This window comes from Diabrotica undecimpunctata, chromosome 2, assembly GCF_040954645.1.
Source record: "Diabrotica undecimpunctata isolate CICGRU chromosome 2, icDiaUnde3, whole genome shotgun sequence".
Classification (NCBI taxonomy): domain Eukaryota; kingdom Metazoa; phylum Arthropoda; class Insecta; order Coleoptera; family Chrysomelidae; genus Diabrotica; species Diabrotica undecimpunctata.
The window spans coordinates 96,299,365-96,326,297 of record NC_092804.1 but is presented as its reverse complement, the minus strand read 5'-3'; the positions used below and the strand labels follow the sequence as shown (position 1 = coordinate 96,326,297).

At 29.2% G+C, this 26,933-nt stretch overlaps 1 protein-coding gene across 1 annotated transcript in view; it reads right to left on the bottom strand.

Annotated features, from left to right (window-relative positions):
• Nucleotides 1-26,933, bottom strand: part of LOC140434739 (uncharacterized) — a 241,287-nt gene that overhangs the window by 83,540 nt on the left and 130,814 nt on the right. The window contains exon 5 of the mRNA XM_072523228.1: nt 24,415-24,686. Within this exon, the coding sequence (XP_072379329.1) occupies nt 24,415-24,686 (272 nt within the window). The remainder of the gene's footprint in view (nt 1-24,414; nt 24,687-26,933) is intronic.

The following is a 26,933-nucleotide window of genomic DNA, read 5'->3' as shown; positions in this document are numbered from 1 at the left end:
TAAGTCGACAGTTTTCTTTTCTGTAATGGTATTTCATAGTTTTATTCTTATGATTATATCAGTGTTTGTTTAAAATCTATAAATAACTAGTTTTATGTTTTTTTTTGTATTCCCAACATTTCTCATTAACTGCCTTTCTCATCAACTGAATAATTGATCAATGATTTATTAAGTTTTACTAATTCCACACTAATATTCACCTACTTTATAGTTCACCTATTTACTCAATCGTTCCAGGTGTATTAGAAAAAATACTGTATATCCTAATTATTAATAGAGATATAGCTTATATATAGCTTATAGCGCTATAGTTTGTGCAGTACATTTTATTATTCCTTTTGTGTATGGGTATACTTTTCAGCAAGTTGGTACTTACTCTTACTTCTAAATTGACAGATCAGCTGTTTAACTGCCTGTACTGAACTTTCTTTTTCATTTTGCAAATATATATAAAAATTAATAAAAATCACTCTGACATACCAATGATTGAAATATTGGATACCCTATACTATTTAATCAACGGAAATACTAAGATCACACGGGGAGAATATTATGGGTTATTTATGGTTTCGTCAAAATTTTCACTGAAATTACTAACAAGAGAGTGCTCTCACTTCCACATGTTGAAATTGATATATAGTACCAACAGATGCTAGTCATATACCATCAGCACTAATAAAATGGAAACTATCAAATTAATGTCAATTTCATTTAATCAAACGTACTAACCTTAAAAATGATCATTTAAGGAAACACACCTCAAAAATATTTACAATAAATTAAAAATAGCTTAAGCGTTATAAAAGTAACAGAGCAGTAAAGCTCGCAGCATGAGAATAATAGTGCCTCGTACTTTTATATAGAAATTTGTTGACAGACAAATATTTTTTTTATATACTAGGTTCTAAAAAAAGTGTACTCAAAACAAATGAATATTATCTAACAAGTGTTTTATTCCAGTTTCATATGAAAGCACCAGATTTAGATATTATAAATTTCGTCATAGGTGCAAATTTGAATTGAAAACCAATTCATAGAGCATATAGTGAAATATAAATATCTTAGCCCTCTATTGCCCGACTTTTTTGTAAACTTGTTTGTTTATAAAATGTTTTAATTTGTATAATATGTGCTCAAATATCCATTTACAACAACTAGTAATTTTTTTAGATTTTTTAAATTTCGTTTGGGAAAAGTTTTGGGAGTGTTTAGCAAAAACTAACGAAACAAGTTATATACTTATTTATTATGCCATTCAAAAAAACAAATATTTCTAGTTGTAAAACATAGAGCAACTTTACATTTATCGCACATTACTTAAGAAGTATTACAGCATCCTGGTTTTTTGCATCTTCCCTTTTTTTCAGAAATTACTGGCCTTTGGTCAAGCCTAACTTCCTTTGGTAGTACAATAGCAGTAGATCCTCTCCTCTGTTTTTTTACAATTTCGTTCTCAATTTCACTGAGCCTGTGACGTCCTTTGTTTTTGATTTGGTAATTGCTTGCTAACAGTACGTTACATAAGTGGGACTTAAACTGTAACAAAGGCAACTGGTTTTTCTTTTTAATTTCAAAGTAATCGCAATCACGACGATACAACAACCAGCTGTTAACAACAGCTAAATCCAGAAGGTGAAAAAATATTTTTAGATACCACTTTTTAGATCTTATATCTGTTCGGTAAAGAGCAATTAGTGAATCCATAAGATCGACACCTCCAATAAATTTATTATAAAATTGCACTGAATTTGGACAGCATACAATAATTCTTGAATTCTTCTACAGTACCTCTGCCCTGTTTCTTCATATTCTTGTCATCATAAAAATGGCAATAAGGCAATCTGTTTGGAAGAACAGTTCCCAAACATTGCAGTCCACGTTTTTCCATTTCAATCTGCAACTGAATGCTATTGAACCAGTTGTCAAAATATACTTTATAGTATTTGTTTGGTTTGACTATTTCACACATTCTTATTACTACATTACCGCTGGTGTCTACATTAGGTAAATGAAGAGGATGTTTAACAGTTCCTGTATATAATTCCCAGTTATTTTTTGGGTTTGTTCTTCATATATTGTTTTAAAGAATGTGCCTCTTTGAATGGTATCATTTGTTCATCAATACACAATTTTTCACTCATTGGAATACTTTGAAAATTTTAAAATAAACCGTTGATGAACGGTCTAATTTTGTATAACTTATCATTATTGTTGACCATATTTTCGATATTATTGAAATGCATTTTAGTTTTTATTTCTTCCCAGCGATTCCTAGATATAGTATCGACTATTTGAGCAACACGTGTTTCCTTCTGCCAAAATGATCTTGTCCTTGGCAAGCCATATATTGACATCAGTAGAACAGATCCAATAAATTGGTTTAATTCTGCTAGTGTCATATTCAATGGTTTATTTATATTCTTTTGCAGTGCATACAAATTACTTTGTTCTATTATGTTTTCCAGCATATTGGTAGATATCATTTTTTTAAAATAATGTAGAGGGGATTTCGGTTTTAATAATTTGCATGTTGGTAAATTACCTTTCCATTCTGGAATTGGAAATATTGTTCGGGAACCACTCTTCCACTGAATGTTTTTTACGATCATTTTTGACCTTTTGAGCACATTTTGTTCAGTGTGTTTTTCTGTTTTATCGGTATCGCCCTCATCTTCATCTTGGTCTAAACCTAAATTGGTATCCTGGTCTAAATTTGCTTCGTACAAATCGTCTTCATTTTCCATTTTATTTGATCCTGGATCGATTGATATCTGAGTACCTGGAAAATTCATTATCACTTTCTTATTATCACTATCAAAGTCAGAGTCTTTGGATTCCTCGGATATTTACTGCTTTTCCCGTAGAACGTTTTTGTATCCATCTTAAAGAAATAATTTAAAATAATATGGTCCAGCGTGGATCCAAAGCAACATACCTGTTTTTTATCACAGTACTAAAACAACACAATAAAATAAACAAATTTCAACGGTAATCAATATCTAAATGCTGATATAATGCCTCTGTATGTATTTTTATATAAATTGTACACAATTTATAACAACAAATCACGATCGAAAATACAAACTAATAAGGCAGTCATGTCCATTTAACATATTGTTAAACATTTCCATATAGGTTTCGTCATAGGTTCATAGAGTGTATTAAAATGTATAACCAAATGTTGCCTGAAATTAACAGAGGGCATACTAGAGTCGGAAATTGTTTTAAAAAAGTTTTCTGCATTAAAAACTCTTTTGTTGCCTTGAGTACACACGGGGCTATAGAGGGTTAAAATAGCTGTATCGAGCGAGGATAAGGTTATTGATGAGGAAAAAAAGACTTATCGCTGAGGAAGTGAGAAAGTAATTGGCAAACGCAAAGAGCACTTTAATTACATTAAATGAAATATGCATTACAATCTATTATGACACACATATCTTGATACACATATAACAAGACAATTAATAAACACGTTAAGAGAATCTTAAGAAATAATAACCAAAATTTAATTTTTAATACACAAAAGAAATAATGATATACAGAAGATACACAAATTAAAAAAACGTTATCCCCTTATTGTACGCAAGAGAGATACCTCCAGGAAAAATCAAAACGATTGAAAATATATACCAAAACAACACAATAAAAGTAAAAGTAGAAGAAGAACTAACCGACCCTATTGAATGTGACAATGGAATAAAACAGGGATATTACCTGAGTCCTCTATTATTCAACCTGATTATGGATGAACTAATAAAAAATAAGAACTAAAATAATCTGCTGTGCAGACGACGCAATACTACTCTTTCAAAGTGAAAATGATTTACAACGTATGCTGCACCAATTTCATATAACCGCCAGAAAATTTAACATGTTAATTTCCCCAAAAGAGACAAAATGCATGGTTACAACAGCAAATTTACTAAGATGTTAATTGGAGCTGGAAGGTCATTATAATAGAACAAGTGTTAGAGCTTAAATATCTAGGCATCACATTATCTAGCTACGGAAAGCTCGAAACTAAAGTGGAAGACCCAGTGAATAGAGCAAACAGAGCCACAGGCTGCCTAAATGAAACATTATGAGGAAATAAAAATATCGGAAAAGAAACAAAAGGCAGAATTTACAAAACAGTCATCAGACGAATAATGACATACGCGGCAGAAACAAGATCTGACACAGAGAGGACAAAAAGGATATGACACAGCAGAGATGAAAACACTTGAAAAAATTGATGGTAAGACACTATGGGATAGAGCTAGAAGTACAGATATACGACGTAGATGCAAGGTGAAGAACATCAAGAACTGGTTAAGAAATAGAAGAGTAGAATGAAACGATCATATATGCCGAATGACAACAAATAAAACAATAAAGACGGCAAGAGACGGTTAACCCATAGAAAGACGATCAGTAGGACGACCACGAAAACGATGGAAAGGCAACTTACTGGAGGCACATTGAAAAACAGACAGAGTTATGTCTATATAAAAAGAAAAAGTAAAAGAAGAAGAAGATACACAGGATAAATATTAAAATAGTTGCAAGAAAGATAAAATAAATCAGTCATATTAATGTAGAATAGCAGAGGACAGAGTGTTTAGAGAAAATAATGAATGTCATATTATTGTAAAATAGCAGAGGACTATTTGTCATAGCTTTGGACAAGTGCCCAATTGAAAAAAGAACACAGGTCGTTCAAAAAAGACTGAACTCTAGAAAGAAAATAGAATAGATTAAAAAAAATAAAAGCATAAACATGTCTTTTTCTACTTTTTGTAATATTAGAGATACGTAAATAGAACATTAAATTAAAATGTAACCTTTGATATCTGTGATAAACCCATCACCTGAACAGTGGCGCCGATGTATGTAGTTAAGATTGTTTACACTTATTTTAACTGTTTATTTTTTTATTATCTATATATGAGTTGTGACAGATATCACAAACTTATTTATTTTCCACAAAGAGGCTCTTTAGAACCTAAAATTATTACTATACAAATCTGATTTGACATATCTTCAAAAAGTAATACACGGCATGTAAAATTTAACTCTTTAATAAAAAGTAAAAGATTACGCATTACTTATGGGGTTTAAAAAACGAGCCTTTAGGAAGATTGAAGTACTAATAAGACCACCGCAATCGGGCATACCCCGGGTAATGATTAATTAATTAATCGGCTAATTCTTTAGTCACCCCTTTAATATGATTTTGTCAAATTGGTCCTTTTTAGGACCAACTATTCTAATTACATATGTTTATAACTGTTAAGGGTATATCTAAAAATCAAGAAACTTTACTTTACTTAAACTTATCAATTATATGAGCTAAACATGAATCTAACTAATTTCTAGTATAGGAAACACATATAGGGGCTAACCTAGGGAATTTGGTATATAGCTGATCGCTGAAAACCACATTATAGATATAGACATACTATTTATATCGGAAAAAAGCAAAAAATAACTTAAAGTAAGAAAGGACAGAACCAGTCAGCTGAGAGAACCTTTTAACGATTTTGAGCTTGGATCTACCATCTACATAGTTAATGAAAAATAATACAAATACCGACATTGAGGATCTGAGCAAAAAGCTTATTACGAAATCTGGACCAAAAACACTACAATGGCTTATCCAGATGATGAACAACTGTATTCAAATTAGGAGATACCCAAAGTCTAGAGACAAGCCAAAGTTGTTACCTTGCTTAAACCTGGCAAAAACTCCAACGACCACAAAAACTATCGGCCAATATCTTTATTTTGTCAGCTATTCAAAGTGATGTACATCACAAATACTAAATCAGAGATGGGTACGAAAAATATCGGGTATCAGTGGTGGTATTTTTCAATCTTAATGCCGCTTATGACACCTTAACTTACAGAATATTTTTTCAAAAACTATATGGTATCCCCTTAGATAACAAACTCACTTATATTGTCTGCGTATGCCTACACAAGAGAATATTTTTTGTATCACTCAATGATAAGAATAGCAGATGAAGAACGGTCTCGCTTGGGGTAGCATAAAGACACCTACACTGTATAACATTTATAGATGGGGTAGATACTAGGACTTCTATTATATAGACGATACACCTATTATTGCACAATAAAAATAAACTACGAATCAATTTTCAGCCAAAACCCCTGAAAAGCTCGTGTGTGCTCCTTCAATTTCCCTAACATAGACGCTTTCACAAAACTGAACATCCAATAATGTCATGAAATTGTTGAACGTAGACTCCCTATAAATTCCTTGAAAATAGTTTGTATCGCACGGGGTCAGTCACAGATTATTGTTTAAAACTAAAAGGTAAATTGAGGACCAGAAATAATATTGTTTGCAAGCTTGTTAGCTAAAAATGAGGTGCACATCCTTCCGCCCTTAAAACATAGACGCTTGCACTATATGCATCTGCTGCCGAATATACCACTTTAGACAAATTAACTATTCTTTCTTTTTGTGCACACTACTACCAATTTTAACACAAAAATATATATTGTAGCTCTTAACCATATTTATTTTAAGATAACTTTTTATCGAGATATCATATGTAGTACACAAATAAGACCAGAACTAAAATAATAAAAAAGCTTTATACAAGATATCGCAGAAGATTGGATGAAATAAAATTACTTTTTATTAATCGGATGCTTACATAAAACGTACATAGACATACTCACGTAAACAAAATATATTAGGAAATTTCTGTAATTAAAAAAAAACATCGAGTTCGGCATTGAACTAATAAAATTATATTAAATAAAAGAACAACATTTTTAAAAATGCAGAAAAATGAAATTTCCTATGCAAGCGAATATTCCATTAAATAATAAGCCCAAATCCTTTTGTATCTATATACCTGTTTTTAAAGAACCAGTTACCTTTTAGTACGTAGTTATACCAAGTAATAAGATATCCTCTGTTACTCAGTGTAATGCGTATTAGATTGCACTGTCTACGAACAGTAGATAAAAATAAGGAGCCCATATGAACCGTTCAGGGTATGTGTTGAAAATATACGGTATAATCACACAGTTGCCAAACTCTCAAAGCTTACTTAAACCGATAAACGTATGGTTCAAATATACATTGAAGAAGATCTGTACGACCCCTATAATATATACACGTGAACTAAACGATATACATTTATGATACAGGGGTATTTACGGGCTCCAAAAATTTTTTATAAATTATTAAACTATACATGTTGATGAATCGACCAATATTATGGAATGGTCAAGTGAGCTCCGTATATCGGTATCCACTTGACCACGGAGCTCAATTGAACCTGAATTTTAACATGGGCGGAGTCCACTTTATGCCGTAGATATATATATATATATATATATATATATATATATATATATATATATATATATCTATATATATATAGTGTTTTGAGTGTTTTTTAATATATATTTTTTATATTTTTAATATATATATATATATATATATATATATGAGTGTTTTTTAATAATATATATAGGGTTTTTATCGCGGTTCTCAAACAATTAGTTTGTAAGCACTTTTTGAAATTATCTTTATTATATCTATTATGAAACACACATATATATCTAACATAACCAATGTAAAGTTTAAAATAAACTATCTTTAAATTAAAATTCTTATGAAACTAATTAAATTATATAGATAATGTAAATTTTAAACAAACTATCTTTAAAATTGAAATTCTTATGATACTAACTAAATTATATTAACAAAATTTTGTACCTTTCTTTCACTGAATGCCTAAATAAAATGTTCTCCAAAATAAAGATTTTAATCACCATTCAATGTCTTCGTTCTCTGCCTCGGTTATCCTTGTTTTTGTGAAATTACTTTTTCCAATTATCAGCTTCCACCAATTTAAAATATTTTTCTTCTTAACAGCATTTATATATATATATATATATATATATATATATATATATATAGTAAACTCTTAAATATTGGGGAAATCTGCAAGAAATACTCTAATGTGTATCAATTGTTTCGCCGAACGTTTTCGCCAAAGAGAATTTGGCTTCTTCAGGGCTGAAAGAGAATAAATTATAATTAGCTACCATATATTATCTATTAAAACATTATTGATCTTACCGTAACTTAGAATTGTAGAGTTAGAATATTAAAAAACTTTGCTAGTAACATAGTGGTGTTTTTTGTTACTATGTGCAAAAAAAATTTTTTATAAGAATTGAAATGTATGGTAGCTTCGAACTTGACACGTAAAGGCTTACCCAAGGTTAATCGAAAAACCCAATGCAACTACATTTAAAAGGAGGTAATTCTTTGAAATGTCGGCAATAACTAAATTTTTGATTTTAAATAGTTAAAAGTGAGGTTCTGTTTAAGCCAGAACGCAAGCGCTGACAACTTCATTATAATTGGTATGAATCTTTATGTCGTTAAGGTTCATTGGTAAAAAACGAATGAATTTAAATCCCAGTAAAGGGAAGTATTATTTTGATTTTCTTTATTTAATTATATTATATTGTTCATGTATTATTGAATCTTATTGAGACGTATCTAAGAAAAGCAAGGGAATGTTATATATTTTTTGTTAATGAAAATTAATTATAAAGGTATGTTAGTTGTTAATGGATATATCAGTCACGTTAGTAATCTGTGATATAGTATTGTTCTTGGTATCTGATTTAAGTAACAGGTGGTATATATCGCTTAGATTCTTGATGTCACTCTTAACATTAATGGAGAAATCGTTAAGAAAAATATAAGACATTTCAATGAACTCTCTTTTAGATTTATTGTTCTCACGGTGGAGAATTGTGGTGTTGGTATAGTCCATGAGATGACCAGTGGAATGGACATGTTTGGCTAATGCACAACGGTCAGGGTGAAGTCGAGAATCACTTTTGTGTAGTGTAATACGTGATTTTAATAATTGAGATGTTTGACCGATGTAGGAATTGTTGCAAGAGAGACATGGAATGTTGTAGACAATATTACTAAGCCTATCTATGGGAGTCTTATCTTTTATCTTAGAATAAAGATTATTAATTGTTAGGGCTGATCTACAAGCTACATTAAGTTTAATGTTGTTATTATTATTGCCAAAGCTATTTTCAACACACAATAAGTAATACACACAGGCTTAGTAATATTGTCTACAACATTCCATGTCTCTCTTGCAACAATTCCTACATCGGTCAAACATCTCAATTATTAAAATCACGTATTACACTACACAAAAGTGATTCTCGACTTCACCCTGACCGTTGTGCATTAGCCAAACATGTCCATTCCACTGGTCATCTCATGGACTATACCAACACCACAATTCTCCACCGTGAGAACAATAAATCTAAAAGAGAGTTCATTGAAATGTCTTATATTTTTCTTAACGATTTCTCCATTAATGTTAAGAGTGACATCAAGAATCTAAGCGATATATACCACCTGTTACTTAAATCAGATACCAAGAACAATACTATATCACAGATTACTAACGTGACTGATATATCCATTAACAACTAACATACCTTTATAATTAATTTTCATTAACAAAAAATATATAACATTCCCTTGCTTTTCTTAGATACGTCTCAATAAGATTCAATAATACATGAACAATATAATATAATTAAATAAAGAAAATCAAAATAATACTTCCCTTTACTGGGATTTAAATTCATTCGTTTTTTACCAATGAACCTTAACGACATAAAGATTCATACCAATTATAATGAAGTTGTCAGCGCTTGCGTTCTGGCTTAAACAGAACCTCACTTTTAACTATTTAAAATCAAAAATTTAGTTATTGCCGACATTTCAAAGAATTACCTCCTTTTAAATGTAGTTGCATTGGGTTTTTCGATTAACCTTGGGTAAGCCTTTACGTGTCAAGTTCGAAGCTACCATACATTTCAATTCTTATAAAAAACTTTTTTTTGCACATAGTAACAAAAAACACCACTATGTTACTAGCAAAGTTTTTTAATATTCTAACTCTACAATTCTAAGTTACGGTAAGATCAATAATGTTTTAATAGATAATATATGGTAGCTAATTATAATTTATTCTCTTTCAGCCCTGAAGAAGCTAAATTAATTCTCTTTGGCGAAAACGTTCGGCGAAACAATTGATACACATTAGAGTATTTCTTGCAGATTTCCCCAATATTTAAGAGTTTACTATTTAACTAATCTGCAAAGATTAAATTTCTTTTCTATATATATATATATATATATATATATATATATATATATATATATATATATATATATATATATATATATATATATATATATATATTCTTCTTTTCAATATGCCAATATCCAATCACCAAATATATTATATAATTTTAATTTTCAATTAATACTTCCTTCCATTATCCAATTACCATTTTTACATAACATAATTTTTAATCTTCAATAATATTATCTTTATACTGTTTCTTAATCTTCATTGAACTTATTATATTGAACATCTGGACCTTCTGACTGACTATCTTAAACTTACTGAACAATTGACTTCACTAACTAAATGTGTCTGTCTTCTAACTAACTGACTGGCCATCTGACTGAACTCTGAATCCAAATCACCAGGTATTTATATCTTTTTCCATGTTCCAGAATCATCTGGCAAGAAATCATATTCGAATTGTTCTATATGATTGTTCTCGAAAAAGTATATGTTCTGGTTATGTCCATTTCACAGACATAAACATATTCGAGAACGTTCTACCGTAAACAAAGGTTAAATTCTGTATTCTAGAGAATTCCTTACTTTTCTATCGAGAATTTTGTTGATATTTAGGCTTTTCAGATCAGAATATACACTTAAATCAGTAACTTAGACACTCTAATTTAACAAACTACACATTTTAAACAACATATTATTATAACCCCACTTATATTCGTAATTATTAATTTCTGTAACTTATGACACTTATTCAAAGTAGGTATATCTGGTTGCCTACGCACATGGCTCACTTAAATATATTATAATTATATAAAAAAAAACTTTTTACACTTATTATATGCTAATTTCTTAAAAATACCCTCATAAATAATTTTTATAAAATTCTCTAGTATATAACTTATTAAAATAACCAAATACTTTTTACATCTAATATTATCTAGTATATAATTTATAACTTATTTTCTTTAAACACCAATCATCTCAATACCCCAAAATTAAATTTAAAATAAATAATTTACTTATTATTTTTTTAAATATTAATTTTCTTATCCACATACCTTAGTAAATATAATAAATTAACTAATTTAATTTCTTATTATTATTTTTTTTATTTTAAATGTGTTCTATTAAATACATCCCTGTTCGCTGTCTATGTCAAACTGTCATGTCAAATAGAAGTTTGTGTGTTAGGAGGAGGTTAATCTAGGAATTCCTTTAATTTATTTTCCATCTTTCCGTTCAAAATAACTTTCATCAATATAAATTGGTAAGTTTTACACTTTTCATAAAGACATTTATACAATCAATTCTGTATCTAACCCCAAATTATGATTTTTAGGGTACAAACAATTTCCATTCGGATGATGTCCAATTGATTCACAACAATGAAATCTACCATCTATCTATGAAATGGATCTATCAGTAAGCTGTTAGTGTTGTTATTATTAGTGTTAAAAGTGTAGAAAATATTATTCAATTTCTTCATAATATTTAAAGATGTCATTGATATGAAAAATCCCTCTAAGTCTTTTATCTGTATCTATCAACACATAACTATTTAGTCCATTCTGATTTTCGATTCTGTATGGACCTTCAAACATTGGTTGTAATTTCTTACTCTTCCTTCTAATTCGGTTATTCACTTTCTGCATTACTTGTTCTAACATATCCCGATTATATTCACTAATCCATTTTCTGTTTCCTATATGGCCAAACATTAAATATTCTGGTACTTCCTCTGTATTTAAATTATGTGTATTATTTAAAAAATAAATTAATATTTAAATGGGAATAAGCCACAATTAAAGGTTAAAATACATTTATTGACGTTTCAATTTCCACTTCGGAAATCGTTCTCAAAATACAAAACTAATTTTGTATTTTGAGAACGATTTCCGAAGTGGAAATTGAAACGTCAATAAATGTATTTTAACCTTTAATTGTGGCTTATTCTCATTTAAATATTAATTAATTTAAAATGCCACAAGAAAATAGCTTCAGAACAATATTTAAAAAATATTCTACTTGTGGTATATGTTGCTGCCATGTTTCATGTTGATCTTGACATACTATCCTTAAACATTTTATAACTTCTTTAATATATCTTTCTGCAGGATTTGCCTGAGGATGTCTGATACTTGTAAAATGAATGTTGATTCCCTTTTTCTCACAAAATGCCCGAAATTTTTGGTTGTTAAAATATGTAGCATTATCTATTATGCAATTTCTAAATGGTCCTATTTCTTCGAAAAATTGATTAATATATATACTTTTTCCATCGTCAATTTGCCAAGCGTCGGCTTTTGAGATTCTTTGATGTCAATGCCGACCATTGGCGTGGAAATTAAGAAAAGGGATCAATTATCAAACGCATATTTCAAGAAAAATCATATAATTTTTATTAATTTTTACATAATTATATTCAGGAAAATTTCTCAATTTTTGGGCAGAAATTGTTTAAACAATTTTTTAAACAAATTCAAAATATCACCTTTTGTGCTCCAAAAAATATTTTTTAGGTTTTTGGGTGACTCTAAATAAGATCTATGTCATTTTTCTCAAAAGTTAATAGTTTTGGAGATATAGGCGATTTAAAATCCGAAAAATGCGATACCTAATATGCATTTTCAAGGCTTGAAAAATATGTAAATGAGTATTTTTGAGATTCAAGAGTATCTAAACTAAAGTATCAACATTGATTTTGATGAGAAATCGGAGCAATATTTTCCGTAGCAGAAAAAGGTGATCTTTTGAATTTGAATTGTTTCCGGCAAAAATGTCCGGCACCCTTCAACCTTCGATTTGTTTAAACGGGGCATTTTTGAATAGGACTCTTCAAAGGACAGAATCAGTTTTTTTTTCAAATGGGAGCGGGCTCACAACATCGAATAAATAACAAATTAATTCTTTCAAATTAAAGCTTGTTAATTTTAGTGATTTATAAGAATATTGGACTTATTATTTAGTTTTTACATAAACCATAATATTTTTTTACAATTATCTGTAAATAATGGCTCATTCTGTCAGAAAATTTTAAAAGATTGTCTATCCAGTAATTAAGATAGTCAACTGAAATTTAATTTTTAAACACGGCCTACTGTTAATGCACAAACAGGGTGAATCTTCAATATTTTGCTTCGAGTTAGAGATATCTGAAAAAGTTATTTGGAAAAGATGTTCCAAATATTATTATAACCCCACATAACAAAGTTTTATGTCAAAATTCGCACTTTTACTTTTTTCATTAATTGAAGAGCTTATTTCCAAAGTGTCTTAAATCCAAAATTTCGATTTTTTTAATTTTCTTTTTTTAAACTTTATAGATTTCTTCAAGTCTAGAATAAAGTTATATGTACCAAAACAACTTCTTATTTACCATTTAAAAGTGCATATGAAAATTGTAAAATTGTATAATTTGTATGTTAAATTTGTATGAAAATCTGTAATTTCATAGATTTGATTATATGGATTTAAGACACTTTGGAAATAAGCTCTTCAATTGTAGTCAGGATTCTAAAACGGACAGTTGGCTGTCCCGAGATGCATCTTTAGATAGCCAATTGTAGATTTAGGATCGAGATTACAAATAATACTGAAAAACTAAAATTGCGAATTTTGTCATGAAATTTGGTATGTGCGGTTACAATAAGTGGAACAACTTTTCCAAATAAGTTTTTCCGATTTCTCTAACGCGAAGCATAATATCGAAAATTTACCCTGTTTGTGGATTCGCAGTAAGCCGCGTTTAAAATTTAAATTTCAGATGACTATCTTAAAAAAATGTGCACTATCAACATGTATGACTGTGCAAAATGTCAAATCTGTATGTATTTTAGTAGCTGATATATAGAGGTGTCTTCATCTTAAATGCGACACACTGTATAATAATGAATACTAGTGTTCAAGATGCATCGCGATAGCTGTAAAGAAATTAATTAGAAGGACTGAAAAGAATCGTCAGAGTCTTCTGAAGACGAATCGTTCCCAGGTTGGATAACTATTGGTGCTATTGCCGGTAAAACAGGATATTCGTTTTCTATTTTTACAACATGAGCTTCACAATTTATCCACACATCGCTATTAATGCCACTAATTATTTCTCGAATATTCGCAATGGCCATTGCGCTTAATGTTGGTGACAGATTATATTTTCTCAATCGTTTTTTTACGGTACCCCAAACCATTTCAATTGGATTAAAAATGCAATAGTATGAGGGTAATCGCAAAAGAGTATGGCCGTGCCCGCTGCAAATGGTGTCAATAACGTATTCGTTTTTAAAATTCCGACTTTTGATCATTCTAATTAATTCTTTCTTTACTGGAATCTTTTTAGGAACAGTGATGTTTTTAAGTTGCATAAATTTTAAAATTTCGTCCTTTTTCGTGTTATTATTAGGTATTTTATTTAATATGCGGGAATGATTCGACGCACTATCCATAACAATCACTGAATTCGGCGGAATATATAATTATATTCAGGGAAATCTCTTAATTTTTCACGAATCAGTACTAAAGTAGGCACTCTATTTTCTTTGTAAAAATTGTAAACTGTTCGCTGAATAACGTCTTTTGCAGCAGTGTCAATCCTACCCAATTTTTATTTGGTCGCTTTCGTTTTAAGGAATGAACTGTGCCTAATTTAATAATTGTATATATCGTCTTATACCCGATTTTTGTTAATATATGAATTCTCGAAACAATTGCATTATCAGCCATCCCAATATTTTCTTTTTTCAAACACTCATACATATTTAAAACTATTCTTTGGGATTGTACGTGCAAATCTTTATTTTTTAATTCCGGGCTGTCATTAAAATAATTGTCATTATTTATTGATAACACAGAAGTTGATGCATCTTGATCATTCGTTTCAAACGGTCTCCAAAATGCCATTCTAGAAAAATATAATATTACTTACCTTATAAACCTCCGCCTGTGATATCTGGTTGTAAAAAGGAATATTTTAGGGTGTCACATAGCCAGACACACAGGTGTTCATTACGATTTATCGCTTTGCGCTGCGCTGTTGTCATAATGCATGAGTTTAAAATTACTGAATGTAACTTTAATATAACATATTAATATATCTGCAATTTTTCATGTTTCCAGGTAAGGTATAAAATCAATGAAATTTGGAAAAAAAATAATACAATTCTTGTAACCGTTTTTGAGAACTTGGATTCTTAAAAGATATCTGATTTCTTAAAAGTCGATCATTATATCTATAAGAGTATTATCGCTAAATTCACCAACATGGCAACGTCAAGATAGATCGAAGGTCCAAATTCTCTCCAGACTACAATGTTGCCGATATTCAAAAATTACTTAGAGCATAAGTAATATATAAACGTTCACGGTTGCTTTAATTCATTAGTGAAGAGTCCATGGAAATATTAGTACCTAGTTAATTAATTTATAGATATATTTTTTGGGAATATGTTCATATCATTTTTTAAGAGTGTCGTTCGTTGACTAGCAATTAAATAATAACGAATCGAGAATAGAGAATATTTTTTAAATATAACCTTAGGAATTTTAGGAAATATGTCTGACAACCTTGATTTGAAAGGCGGTCTCTTTAATACCAGAATGAGACATGTTTATGTTGGAAAATTATTAGTGGATGTACTATAATTTCAATGTTTTAACATTTGTTCTGGAGCAGGGATATAGTTTTAAATTTTGTATACAAATCAACTATCACTAGTATATGCTTTTTTTCTGTTGGAGTGGGAACTAAATTTGAAATGAAATCCATGGAAACTGTATTTAGTTTTTCATATACAACATTAGATTTATATGTGTTCTGGTTTTTGAAATTCTTTTCTTTGTTTATTTGACATATTTGGCATTGGGTAGTAATTTCTTTTTCTATACTTATGTCATTCTTTGCAAAATAATTGTCCCTAAATAGCATCCATAGCTTTCTTGAACCAATATGCATGTAATTGTTATGTAAATTTTTCAATATTTTCCTTGCCAAAGTTCTACTTATTACATATACTTCTATGCCATTTATTATTTTATAATATACCTCATCTTTCCTAAGGACTTTTCACTCAAATTGATCTGATCTCTTACAATTTCTTCTTTAGAATATAATCCAATACTTTCTACTAATTGATTTAATCCTATTTTTATTGTTCGCTGCCCATTTTGTGATGTATTTTCTAACCTAGATAAAGCATCTGCCACTATATTGGATTTTCCAGAAATGTATTTGATTTCAAAGGAGTATTCACTCAATATTAGACTCCACCGATGTATTCTACTGTTTCCATATTTGTTATTTAATGTAGATGTTAAAGCTTGGTGATCTGTTTCTATAGTAAATTCATTACCCAACAAATAAAATCTTAATTTTGTGACACAGTGTATGATACTTGCTAGTTCTAATTCTGAAACTGAGTAACCCTTTTCATGTGGCTTTGTAATTCTTGAAATGAATTGTATTGGGTATTCGACCCCATCATGTATTTGTAATAATACCCCTGAAAATATCTCTATTGATGCATCTGTTCTTAATATGAATGGCTTTGTGTAGTCAGGGTGATATATTTTCAAATTTGACAGAAAAATGTTTCTGATTTCTTGGAATGCTAGTTCTCTTCTCTGATCCCATCTCCATTTTACACCTTTCCTCAGCAGTTCAAGTAATGGAATTTCTTTTATACTTAGATCTGGTATCATCCTTTTATATTAATTAATTATTCCAATAAATCCTCTTAAAGTTCTTAAATTGTGTGGTGTTTTATATTCCTGAATGACCTGTGTCCGTTCTGGATCCATTTCGATTCCCTTAGTGTTAAGTTTATAACCTAGATATATTACTTCTTTTTGAAAAATGTACATTTTTCTTGATTTATTTTTAGTCCAACTTTGTCTAATATGTTGCTTATAATTTTTAGGTGTTTCTCATGATCTTCAGCCGTTTTAGAAAAAATTAATATATCATCAATGTAGTGAATTACAAAATGTTCATATTGATCCAAAATATCATGAAGACATCTACATAGAGCACTGCAAGATGATTGAAGTCCAAATGGTACTACTTTGAATTGATATACTACTCCATCTATCTAAAATCCCGTATACTGTCTACTTTTTCTTTCTAGAGGTATTAACCAGAAACTATGCTGTAAATCGATTTTAGTGAAAAATGACATTCCTGTAATTCTTCCTAGTATTCCATCTATACTCATTGGTGCTTCAAATTGCTTTTCAGTAATCTTGTTAATATTACTTGCATCCAAACATAACCTGATTTCACCTGATCTTTTACGTACTACTACTATAGGGTTTATAAAACGTGTATCTGCCTTCTCAATGATTCCATCTTCTAACATATTATTAATCGTTCTGTTTACTTCTTCTCTATATTTATATGGTATTGGGTATGATTTTGTTTTAAAATCTTTTTCTTCTTTAACTTTTATACTATGGATATAATTTTGTGCAATTTTATTTTCTTTATTGACAAGTCCCTTGTGTTGCTGCAATATGGAAACGACTATTGATTTATATTCTTCAGGGCAATTAACTTTTATCACATCTTCTTCTTTACAAATAAAATTATTCTTCATTATGTACTCATTATTCCTTGCTTCCAATTTTACGCACTCCACCTCGTAGGCATCCATCTGCTTAAAATTTCCATTCCTTAAATATTCACTACAATTATTCTTTACATTCTTTTGGGACATATCCCTATCATCAAAATACATTTCTTCTTCATAAACATCATTACTTTCTTTTAACAATATCCTATCAACTCTTATACCTTCTTCCACCTCATCTTTCTGCATAAATTTAATTATTTGCCCTTCCAAAGTTACTATTTTTTCTTCAAAATCTATCTTTACTTTCTTCTTTTCCAATTCATCATTTCCCATTAATATATCAACACATAAATCCTTGACAATAAATCCTTGCATATTAATTTCTTTATTAAAAATATTAATTTTAAAGTTGGCTAGTTTATTAATTTCACCCAACTTCTTATTATTTGCACCAACAATTTTAATTTTTGGAATCTTTATTATATCTGATAGTTTTAATGTATTAAAAATAAAATTCTCCGAGACTAAAGTACTTTCTGAACCAGTATCTATCATAATATTAATCATTTTATTTTTGGCCAAAGCATTTATATAAATTAAATTAATAGATTCAATAATTGTATCTTCATCTAAAGAAATAAATTCTGAAGGTTTTTCATAATAGCAATGGCCTAACTTGTAATTCAGAAAGTTTACTGAATAAAATTTTGATTATTAGAATTGTCAGATTGTGTCTGACCACTTGTATCTAATGTCCTATTTCTTTCATTACTATGACTTCTCATATTTTCTTTCCTTGTACTAATTCGTTCACTATCTTCACAGCTTCTATTTCTTTGTACATAATTTACCTGTCTGTTGTAATTAGGTCGTTCTGTATTTCTTCTATTGTTAAAATCTTGTCTATTATAATTAGTATTGTTATTAAAATTTTGTCTATTATAACTAGTATTGTTATTAGGATTCTGTCTATTTTGATTATTGTTATTATTGTTAAAATTTTGTAAATTATCACAATATCTAGTATTATTGTATGATTGTCTATATTGTTGATAATTATTCTTATTATATTGAAAGTTATTATTGTTTTTTCTGTTGTTGTTATTATTACTTGTCATATTACCTCTTTGTATTCTTGGAATAAAATTAATAAAACTCTCTATTGTTTGAATATTTTGTACAGTTACTGTTTGCACAACATCAGCATCAAAATGTCTAGATACATTTAAGACTGTTTCATCCTCTCTAAGTGGTGGTTCCAAATATTTTGCAACCGTTATCAGGTTCAATGCTTAATCTACCATATTTGATCTTAAATTGTGATTATACTTTCCAAAATATAGAATTTCTCTAAATTTGGCTTGATCTAATTCACCCCAATAATAATTTAAAAATTTATTTTCAAATTTTTGAAAATTATCTAAATCATTTTCAATACTAGCAAACCAAGTTGCTGCATTGTCATTTAATGTCATTCTAATATAATTTTTAATATCATTAATATTATTCACTAATCTTAATTTATGTTTTAAACTATTTATGTATACTCTAGGATGCAAATTTTTTATATTACCAGAGAATTTAATCCCAGTCTTATTTGTTAAATTTAAGTAAGGTCTCTCATTTGTGAAATATCATCTATTCTCTGTTCCATATTTCTTATTTGATTATTATTTATTTGGATATTTTGTTGCATATCGTCTAATTTTTCTTCTGTCTTTCTCCTGTCTTCGTTAATTTTTACTTCTAAGTTACATTTCTGCAACTCTATTTTCTGTTCTATATCTATCTTAGTATCTTGAATAATCCAATTTAATTCTGTCCTCTCATTTTCTATCCTTTTCTTGTAGTCATGCCGTATATTTTTTATTTCATTTGCTACTTTTTTCTCTGCAGCTTCAAGTTTTTTATCTATTTGTTTTACAATTTTATTATTATTATCTTCTATTTTCTTTTCTAATTTTCTATAATTCTCTTCCATTTTTTTCGTGTTCTCTTCCATTTTTTTCGTATTCTCTTCCATTTTCTTCGTATTTTCTTCCATTTTCTGTTCCATTTTTTTCATGTCTTCCTTGACTTCTTTTAAATTCTCTTCCATTGTCTTGTTCATCTGCATCATTAATGACATCAAAGCTGCCATATTGACATTTTCCTCTCTTTCTGGATTCATTTCTGCAGTATCTTGTGGAGCTTGAACTAAAATCTCCTCTTGTACAGGTTGTGTTTCTACTTCAACATCTTCTTCATTCTTTTTGCTTCTTGTACCTTTCTTTCCTTGAGACATTTTGAGACTTTACTTGTTCAAATATAATTAAAAATAAAATCTATAATTTTTTCTTTCTAATGGAAATTAATTTAATTATATGAGAGCACTTATCTTCCCAAACTAATTCTTTTAAATAGAGAGCCCCACGTTGGGCGCCAAATTGTAATGCTGTATTATTTGTGAATGATGAGCAATGAGTGTTTTTTAATAATATATATATATATATATATATATATATATATATATATATATATATATATATATATATATATATATATATATAGGGTTTTTATCGCGGTTCTCAAAGAATTAGTTTGTAAGCACTTTTTGAAATTATCTTTATTATATCTATTATGAAACACACATATATATCTAAGATAACCAATGTAAAGTTTAAAATAAACTATCTTTAAATTAAAATTTTTATGAAACTAATTAAATTATATAGATAATGTAAATTTTAAACAAACTATCTTTAAAATTGAAATTCTTATGATACTAACTAAATTATATTAACAAAATTTTGTACCTTTCTTTCACTGAATGCCTAAATAAAATGTTCTCCAAAATAAAGATTTTATTCACCATTCAATGTCTTCGTTCTCAGCCTCGGTTATCCTTGTTTTTGTGAAATTACTTTTTCCAATTATCAGCTTCCACCAATTTAAAATATTTGTCTTCTTAACAGCATTTATATATATATATATATATATATATATATATATATATATATATATATATATATATGTATATTCTTCTTTTCAATATACCAATATCCAATCACCAAATATATTATATAATTTTAATTTTCAATTAATACTTCCTTCCATTATCCAATTACCATTTTTACATAACATAATTTTTAATCTTCAATAATATTATCTTTATACTGTTTCTTAATCTTCATTGAACTTATTATATTGAACATCTGGATCTTCTGACTGACTATCTTAAACTTACTGAACAATTGACTTCACTAACTAAATGTGTCTGTCTTCTAAGTAACTGACTGGCCATCTGACTGAACTCTGAATCCAAATCACCGGGTATTTATATCTTTTTCCATGTTCCAGAATCATCTGGCAAGAAATCATATTCGAATTGTTCTATATGATTGTTCTCGAAAAAGTATATGTTCTGGTTATGTCCATTTCACAGACATAAACATATTCGAGAACGTTCTACCGTAAACAAAGGTTAAATTCTGTATTCTAGAGAATTCCTTACTTTTCTATCGAGAATTTTGTTGACATTTAGGCTTTTCAGATCAGAATATACACTTAAATCGGTAACTTAAACACTCTAATTTAACAAACTACACATTTTAAACAACATATTATTATAACCCCACTTATATTCGTAATTATTAATTTCTGTAACTTATGACACTTATTCAAAGTAGGTATATCTGGTTGCCTATGCACATGGTTCACTTAAATATATTATAATTATAAAAAGAAAAAACTTTTTGCACTTATTATATGCTAATTTCTTAAAAATACCCTCATATAAATAATTTTTATAAAATTCTCTAGTATATAATTTATAACTTATTTTCTTTAAACACCAATCATCTCAATATATATATATATATATATATATATATATATATATATATATATATATATATATATATTATATATATATTATATATATTATATATATATATATATATTATATATATTATATATATATATATATATATATATATATATATATATATATATATATATATATATATGTATATAATATATTATGAATTAATATATTAATATACTTATGAATTAATCTAGAGAACACAATTTGCAAAGACGTAAATACGACAAAATAGGAAGTTGTGAGGCAAAATTGGGAAGCGAGAGAGAGAGAGAGAGAGAAATAGAATAGAGTAATCCCCAATAATTTACATAGAGTAGACGGGAAATTTTTGAACGTAATCATTTTTAAAAAATACATGGATAAACGGAAACACAAGTACATAATAAATACATAAAAAATATTTAAAACATGAAAAACAACAATCGCTTACTTGATTCAATATAAAGTTTAGTTATACGATAACAAGGCCTTGCGGTTTTTAAAACATGTGATACCATTTATACAAGTAATAAAAGTGGTTACGCGTTATCAGTTTCTTACATCTGGACTGCTAACATTGTGATTTTTCATAGCCTTGGTATATTCCTGTTGTTGCAAAAATAACGTCTTCACTCTTTTCTTATCAGTTCATTACATCCGGAATGTTAACAAACAACCTTTTATTTAAAATATTTTTATAAAAATAATTTCAAGTCTTTGTTTAATAATTTTATACATAAATGATATTTTTAAGGAGGAGAATATTGGATGATGGCTCGTTTTATGATGATTTCAGCCATAAATAATGACCGTATAGCAAGCATTAGATAAAATATACATAAAAAAACCTTTTTACAATAATAATTAATGTTAGTTATTAGGTCTCTTTGTTTTTTCTTTGCAAGTCAGGTTGGCCGAGCGGTCTAAGGCGTTGAATTTAAGCTCCGATTCCCGAGAGGGAGCGTGGGTTAAGCCATCTGACATATTTGTATGAATGTTCAGGATGTTCACTTTCTACGTTAAATGTCACGTTCTGTTAGCCACTATATGGAAAACAAGAAGAATTGGCAGTTAGTATTAAACGTTGACAGAAGAAGAATTAACAGTTGGCTTCTGTGTCGCCACTGCTTTCCCATATGTCACTCCATACGTCAAAATCCTTATTTTGACAATCCAATAGCAACGAAGATACGTTATTGCGCCTCTTTGGCAATGCCGCCATCTTTGTTTTTTACCTCAACGTATTCGTTACCTCCTCCCCGTTCCAACGAACCCTCGTACGTCACGATCGAACCAATAGAAATGTAGATCCAATATAATGTCCTTTTAACATTCTACGATGCACACGGCACATACTGCCTTCAACCCCATTTTACAACGATACCTCACACGTCATCCTATGTTGAGCCGTTTGGCATTTACGACCGGGGGTTGCGATTTAGGGATCGCGCTCAGATCCCTGTTGTCTATCTACTATTAATTAATATCATATTATTTTAGCTTTAGTTATTGAACCCAATGTTATACTACAAAAAAGTACACTTGCCATGGCATGCTAACATTTATATGCTCACACGATATAAAATTTCATAAAAAAGTTTTAAACCGTTTTGGAGCAGTACTAAAAAATTCGAGTTTATTTTTTGTGACTTTAACATATCGTGACTTTTTCTATGTGCACTTTTTCATATAGGTAATACCTAAAAATTGTGGTATAATTAATAACAATCCCTGTCGATGACCAATTTTTTGACACCCTCTATCACTTCCGGCTATTCTTGTAGTTTTATTATTTTTATTAAGCACTTAAAAAGGCGGGAAATATAAAAATATTTGCATATATTGTAAAACAAACATATGGTATCTAAACATCTAAAATAAAAGGATATGGCCAACGTCAAAATAAACTTTTAATCTTCAGTAAAACTATGAGGATGTTTATATTTTTAGTTTCTAAAGTTTTCCTTACAAATACTATTAAAGATAAAGATTTTCCAAAAAAAAAATCCATGTCTCAAACTTTATAACACAGCTGTAGCATTGAGATATTTTCAATGCATGTTTTTTTATTGCTTAAAAAGGACAAATTAATATTAGATTTGAAACATACCCTAGGATGGTAAACTGTACCTAATTTATTAATTGTATAGATTGGATTTATTGCTTTTGGAACGTCATGAGTTTGCCTGCATTATACATGACTACTGTGGGTATATTTGGCATCAATTGTTATTTAAAATATTTCTTAAAGGAAGTAGCATCTGCTTTCTAATGAGAGCGAAAAATTTTTAGTAAATATTAATGCTGCATGACCATGTTTAGTATTACTCACCTGAAATACTAAGGTCATTCTCGCAGGATATATTAAGTGATCATTTAAGATAATGAAGCCAACTTTACTTATTAACAAGACAGTTACTCAACACACATACTACAAATATATAATGTATGTAGGTACCAAACGCCAATTGGCTGAAGTACTGCAAAAAAAATGTTTAGTAATTTCAAATCAAGTCTAACCTAATTAATAAATTATTGATGGTTTATTTTAATAAGATATTTTATAAAAGTTGAGATGCCATATAGAAAACAATAGTAGACAATTCTACAATTCTACAAAGACAGATTATCTTTTATATATGCAGCGTAATGTTTTTATCTCGAAGTATTCTATACCTACCTGTTAATTTTATAAAAATTTTGTCCTAGTACTTTTTGAAGTGTCTGATTAAATTTTTTGTTATTTTATTTCATCGGTTTGTTTGCATCATTTGTGATGGTTTCATGAAAGTTTTTCTTTGTCTTAATGATTTTTTAATTATTAAAAATGTTTTCTTACCTGCTTTAGAATGTTTTAAAAGATGATTTTCCTCCGAAAATGTTTTACCATATATGGAAGTACCACCTCGACCAGTACCAAGTGTAATATCTCCCGATTCCATGTACTGACCCCTAACTATTCGATGTACCAAGCAATCCTTATACGTCAATTTTTTTCCTTGACATATTTCCATAAAGTTTTGTACAGTAACCGGAACGAAGTCAAAATATAATTCAATAATTATTTTACCTAAATATTCTCCGTCTTTAACACTAAACTCCAAAAAACACCTAAAATACAATAAAATCAGTAAAAATTAAAATATTTGTGTATTTGAAAAATTTGTTTTATGCTGAAACGGGAATTAAAATTTACGGTTTAAATTATTTACAAGTATAATATTAAATAAATATTAATACCTATATTATACATAAATATATATTAAAATAAATATATTCGAGTCAGTTATAAAGATTTCCATGCCACGCGAAGCCTCGAACTTCGAGATGATTCTGCACTTGTCCCTCACATTCTAGATTAAACGGCGTGTGAAGACAACGTCCCGATTAAAAATGCCTGGAATCTTTCTTTTAGTGACAAAAGCGCAGCAATTTCATTCAAGCGCAGCACAAATCTATGACAAAAAAGTAAAAATCCACTATTCTTAAAGAACGGATAGAACGAAGAAGGATCATTCTGGTTAAAGCAACTCTAGACTTTCTGATCCAATGCTTATCCATAGTAAAGCTAATTTTCTTGTGTTAAAATGGAGCAAAATTTATTTTAAAGCGGTTAACATGTGCCATATATTCTCGTAGTTGTTCCCTCTCTCATATCTTGCTTCGTCTTTTTCATTTGAGCCAACGTTTGAGCAAGACGATTTATGTGGAAAAGTTTTTGTTTCCCTCTTGGTAGTTTTTTAATTCGGTATACTACATTATTTATTTTCTTTTTACTCTCTTACGGACATTTTCATTGTCCTTGAAGTTTAGAAAAAAGGCCTCGACGTTGTTGTGGATTAAATAGCCAGACAAGATCACCCACTTTGAAGCTTCCATTTGTACATTTGTAAAGCAAGAATTATATTGATCTTTTATTATATCACGTTTAGATTATGTTGTTGGGCAAGGTCGTGGATATTGCTCATCTTGAACTTCATCAGGTCAACGTATTTTTCATCTGTCAAGTTTTTTTCACACGATTTGCAACCGAACTCGCGAACTCACGACAGATGAACTTCATGACCTAACATTAACCCTTGTAAACCAGAGAAATCAGTGTTTGGCGATATGTTCAATTTTTTTTTATTTAGTTTCTTTTCAGGGATGTTTCTTAAATCTATTTATAATTTAGCATAAGAAAGTTTTGGTAGATTGCTGTTTATTGCAACAAGTTACAGTCAATTTTGTTCTTTGTGGTTCAGCTGCACCCCGCTTGGTAAGAAACGACAAGCACATATTTGCGTACCTATGTTAAAAACCAAGCGGGTTACAAATAAACCTCAAATTATTCAAGCGACGAAGATTCCCCGTATTTTGACTTTAGCGACTGAGAATTTCCAATTTAGTTTATAGCTACTACTCAGAAATGTTTATCTTATTATTTGAGTACAGTTTTAGTTCTAATATGTTTAGTTACGTTTGTAGTGATTGTCGAGTACGTGCTTTATAAAAATTAGTGAAACACCTAAGTTTCTAAATCCAAAAAAAGTAACTGATGAAGAACTCTTGGCAATATTAGAGACACTTACGATAATTATTTTAATTTTTTGATACTAGAAGATAGTTCAAGTGATATCGAAAAGACTGATACAGTGTCAGAAATTGATAAGGTAGATGAAGTGTTGCAAGTTAGTCGTGGTAGGATTAGTAATCAATTAGTAAACTATACTGAAAATCCAACTTATACGTCTAAAGATGATAGTTTGTGGGCAAAAGTTCCACTTACTACGAGAATAAAGAGAAGAAGGGACCTTTAACAGGTTTAAATAGATACACGATTTTATTGGAGACGAATAGAAAAGAAAAATCATACTATGAAAAAAATGAGAATGCCTTTTGTCCTTTTGTTCAAGAAAAACTGGAAGCATTAATTTATTGGTTTGCTTATTATTTTTAGAGCCTCGCACGCTGCTAAAGAGCCAATACATTTAATATGGGGCCAAGATTCAACTTTATGTCGTCCTTAATATTATCTACCATGTCTCGCAACATATTCCAACAGATTATATACTTCCTAAGATTCCACTATTTTAAAACAAGAGAAGTAAGAAAACGCACTAATAAATTTACCGAAATCAGAGATATCTTTTATGGTTTTGTATTAAATTGCAAGAAATATGTAAATCCATCTGAATACCTGTGCATGGATGAGTAGTTAGTCCCATTCCGAGGCAAGGCTCCTTTTCGGGTTTACATGAAGAGTAATCCAGAGAAGCACGGTTTAAAGATTTGGGGCTTGGCTAATTGTAGTTCGGCATATACAGCCAATATGCAAATTGGAAAGTTATCTTATGTCAAAATTCAATATTATGAAAC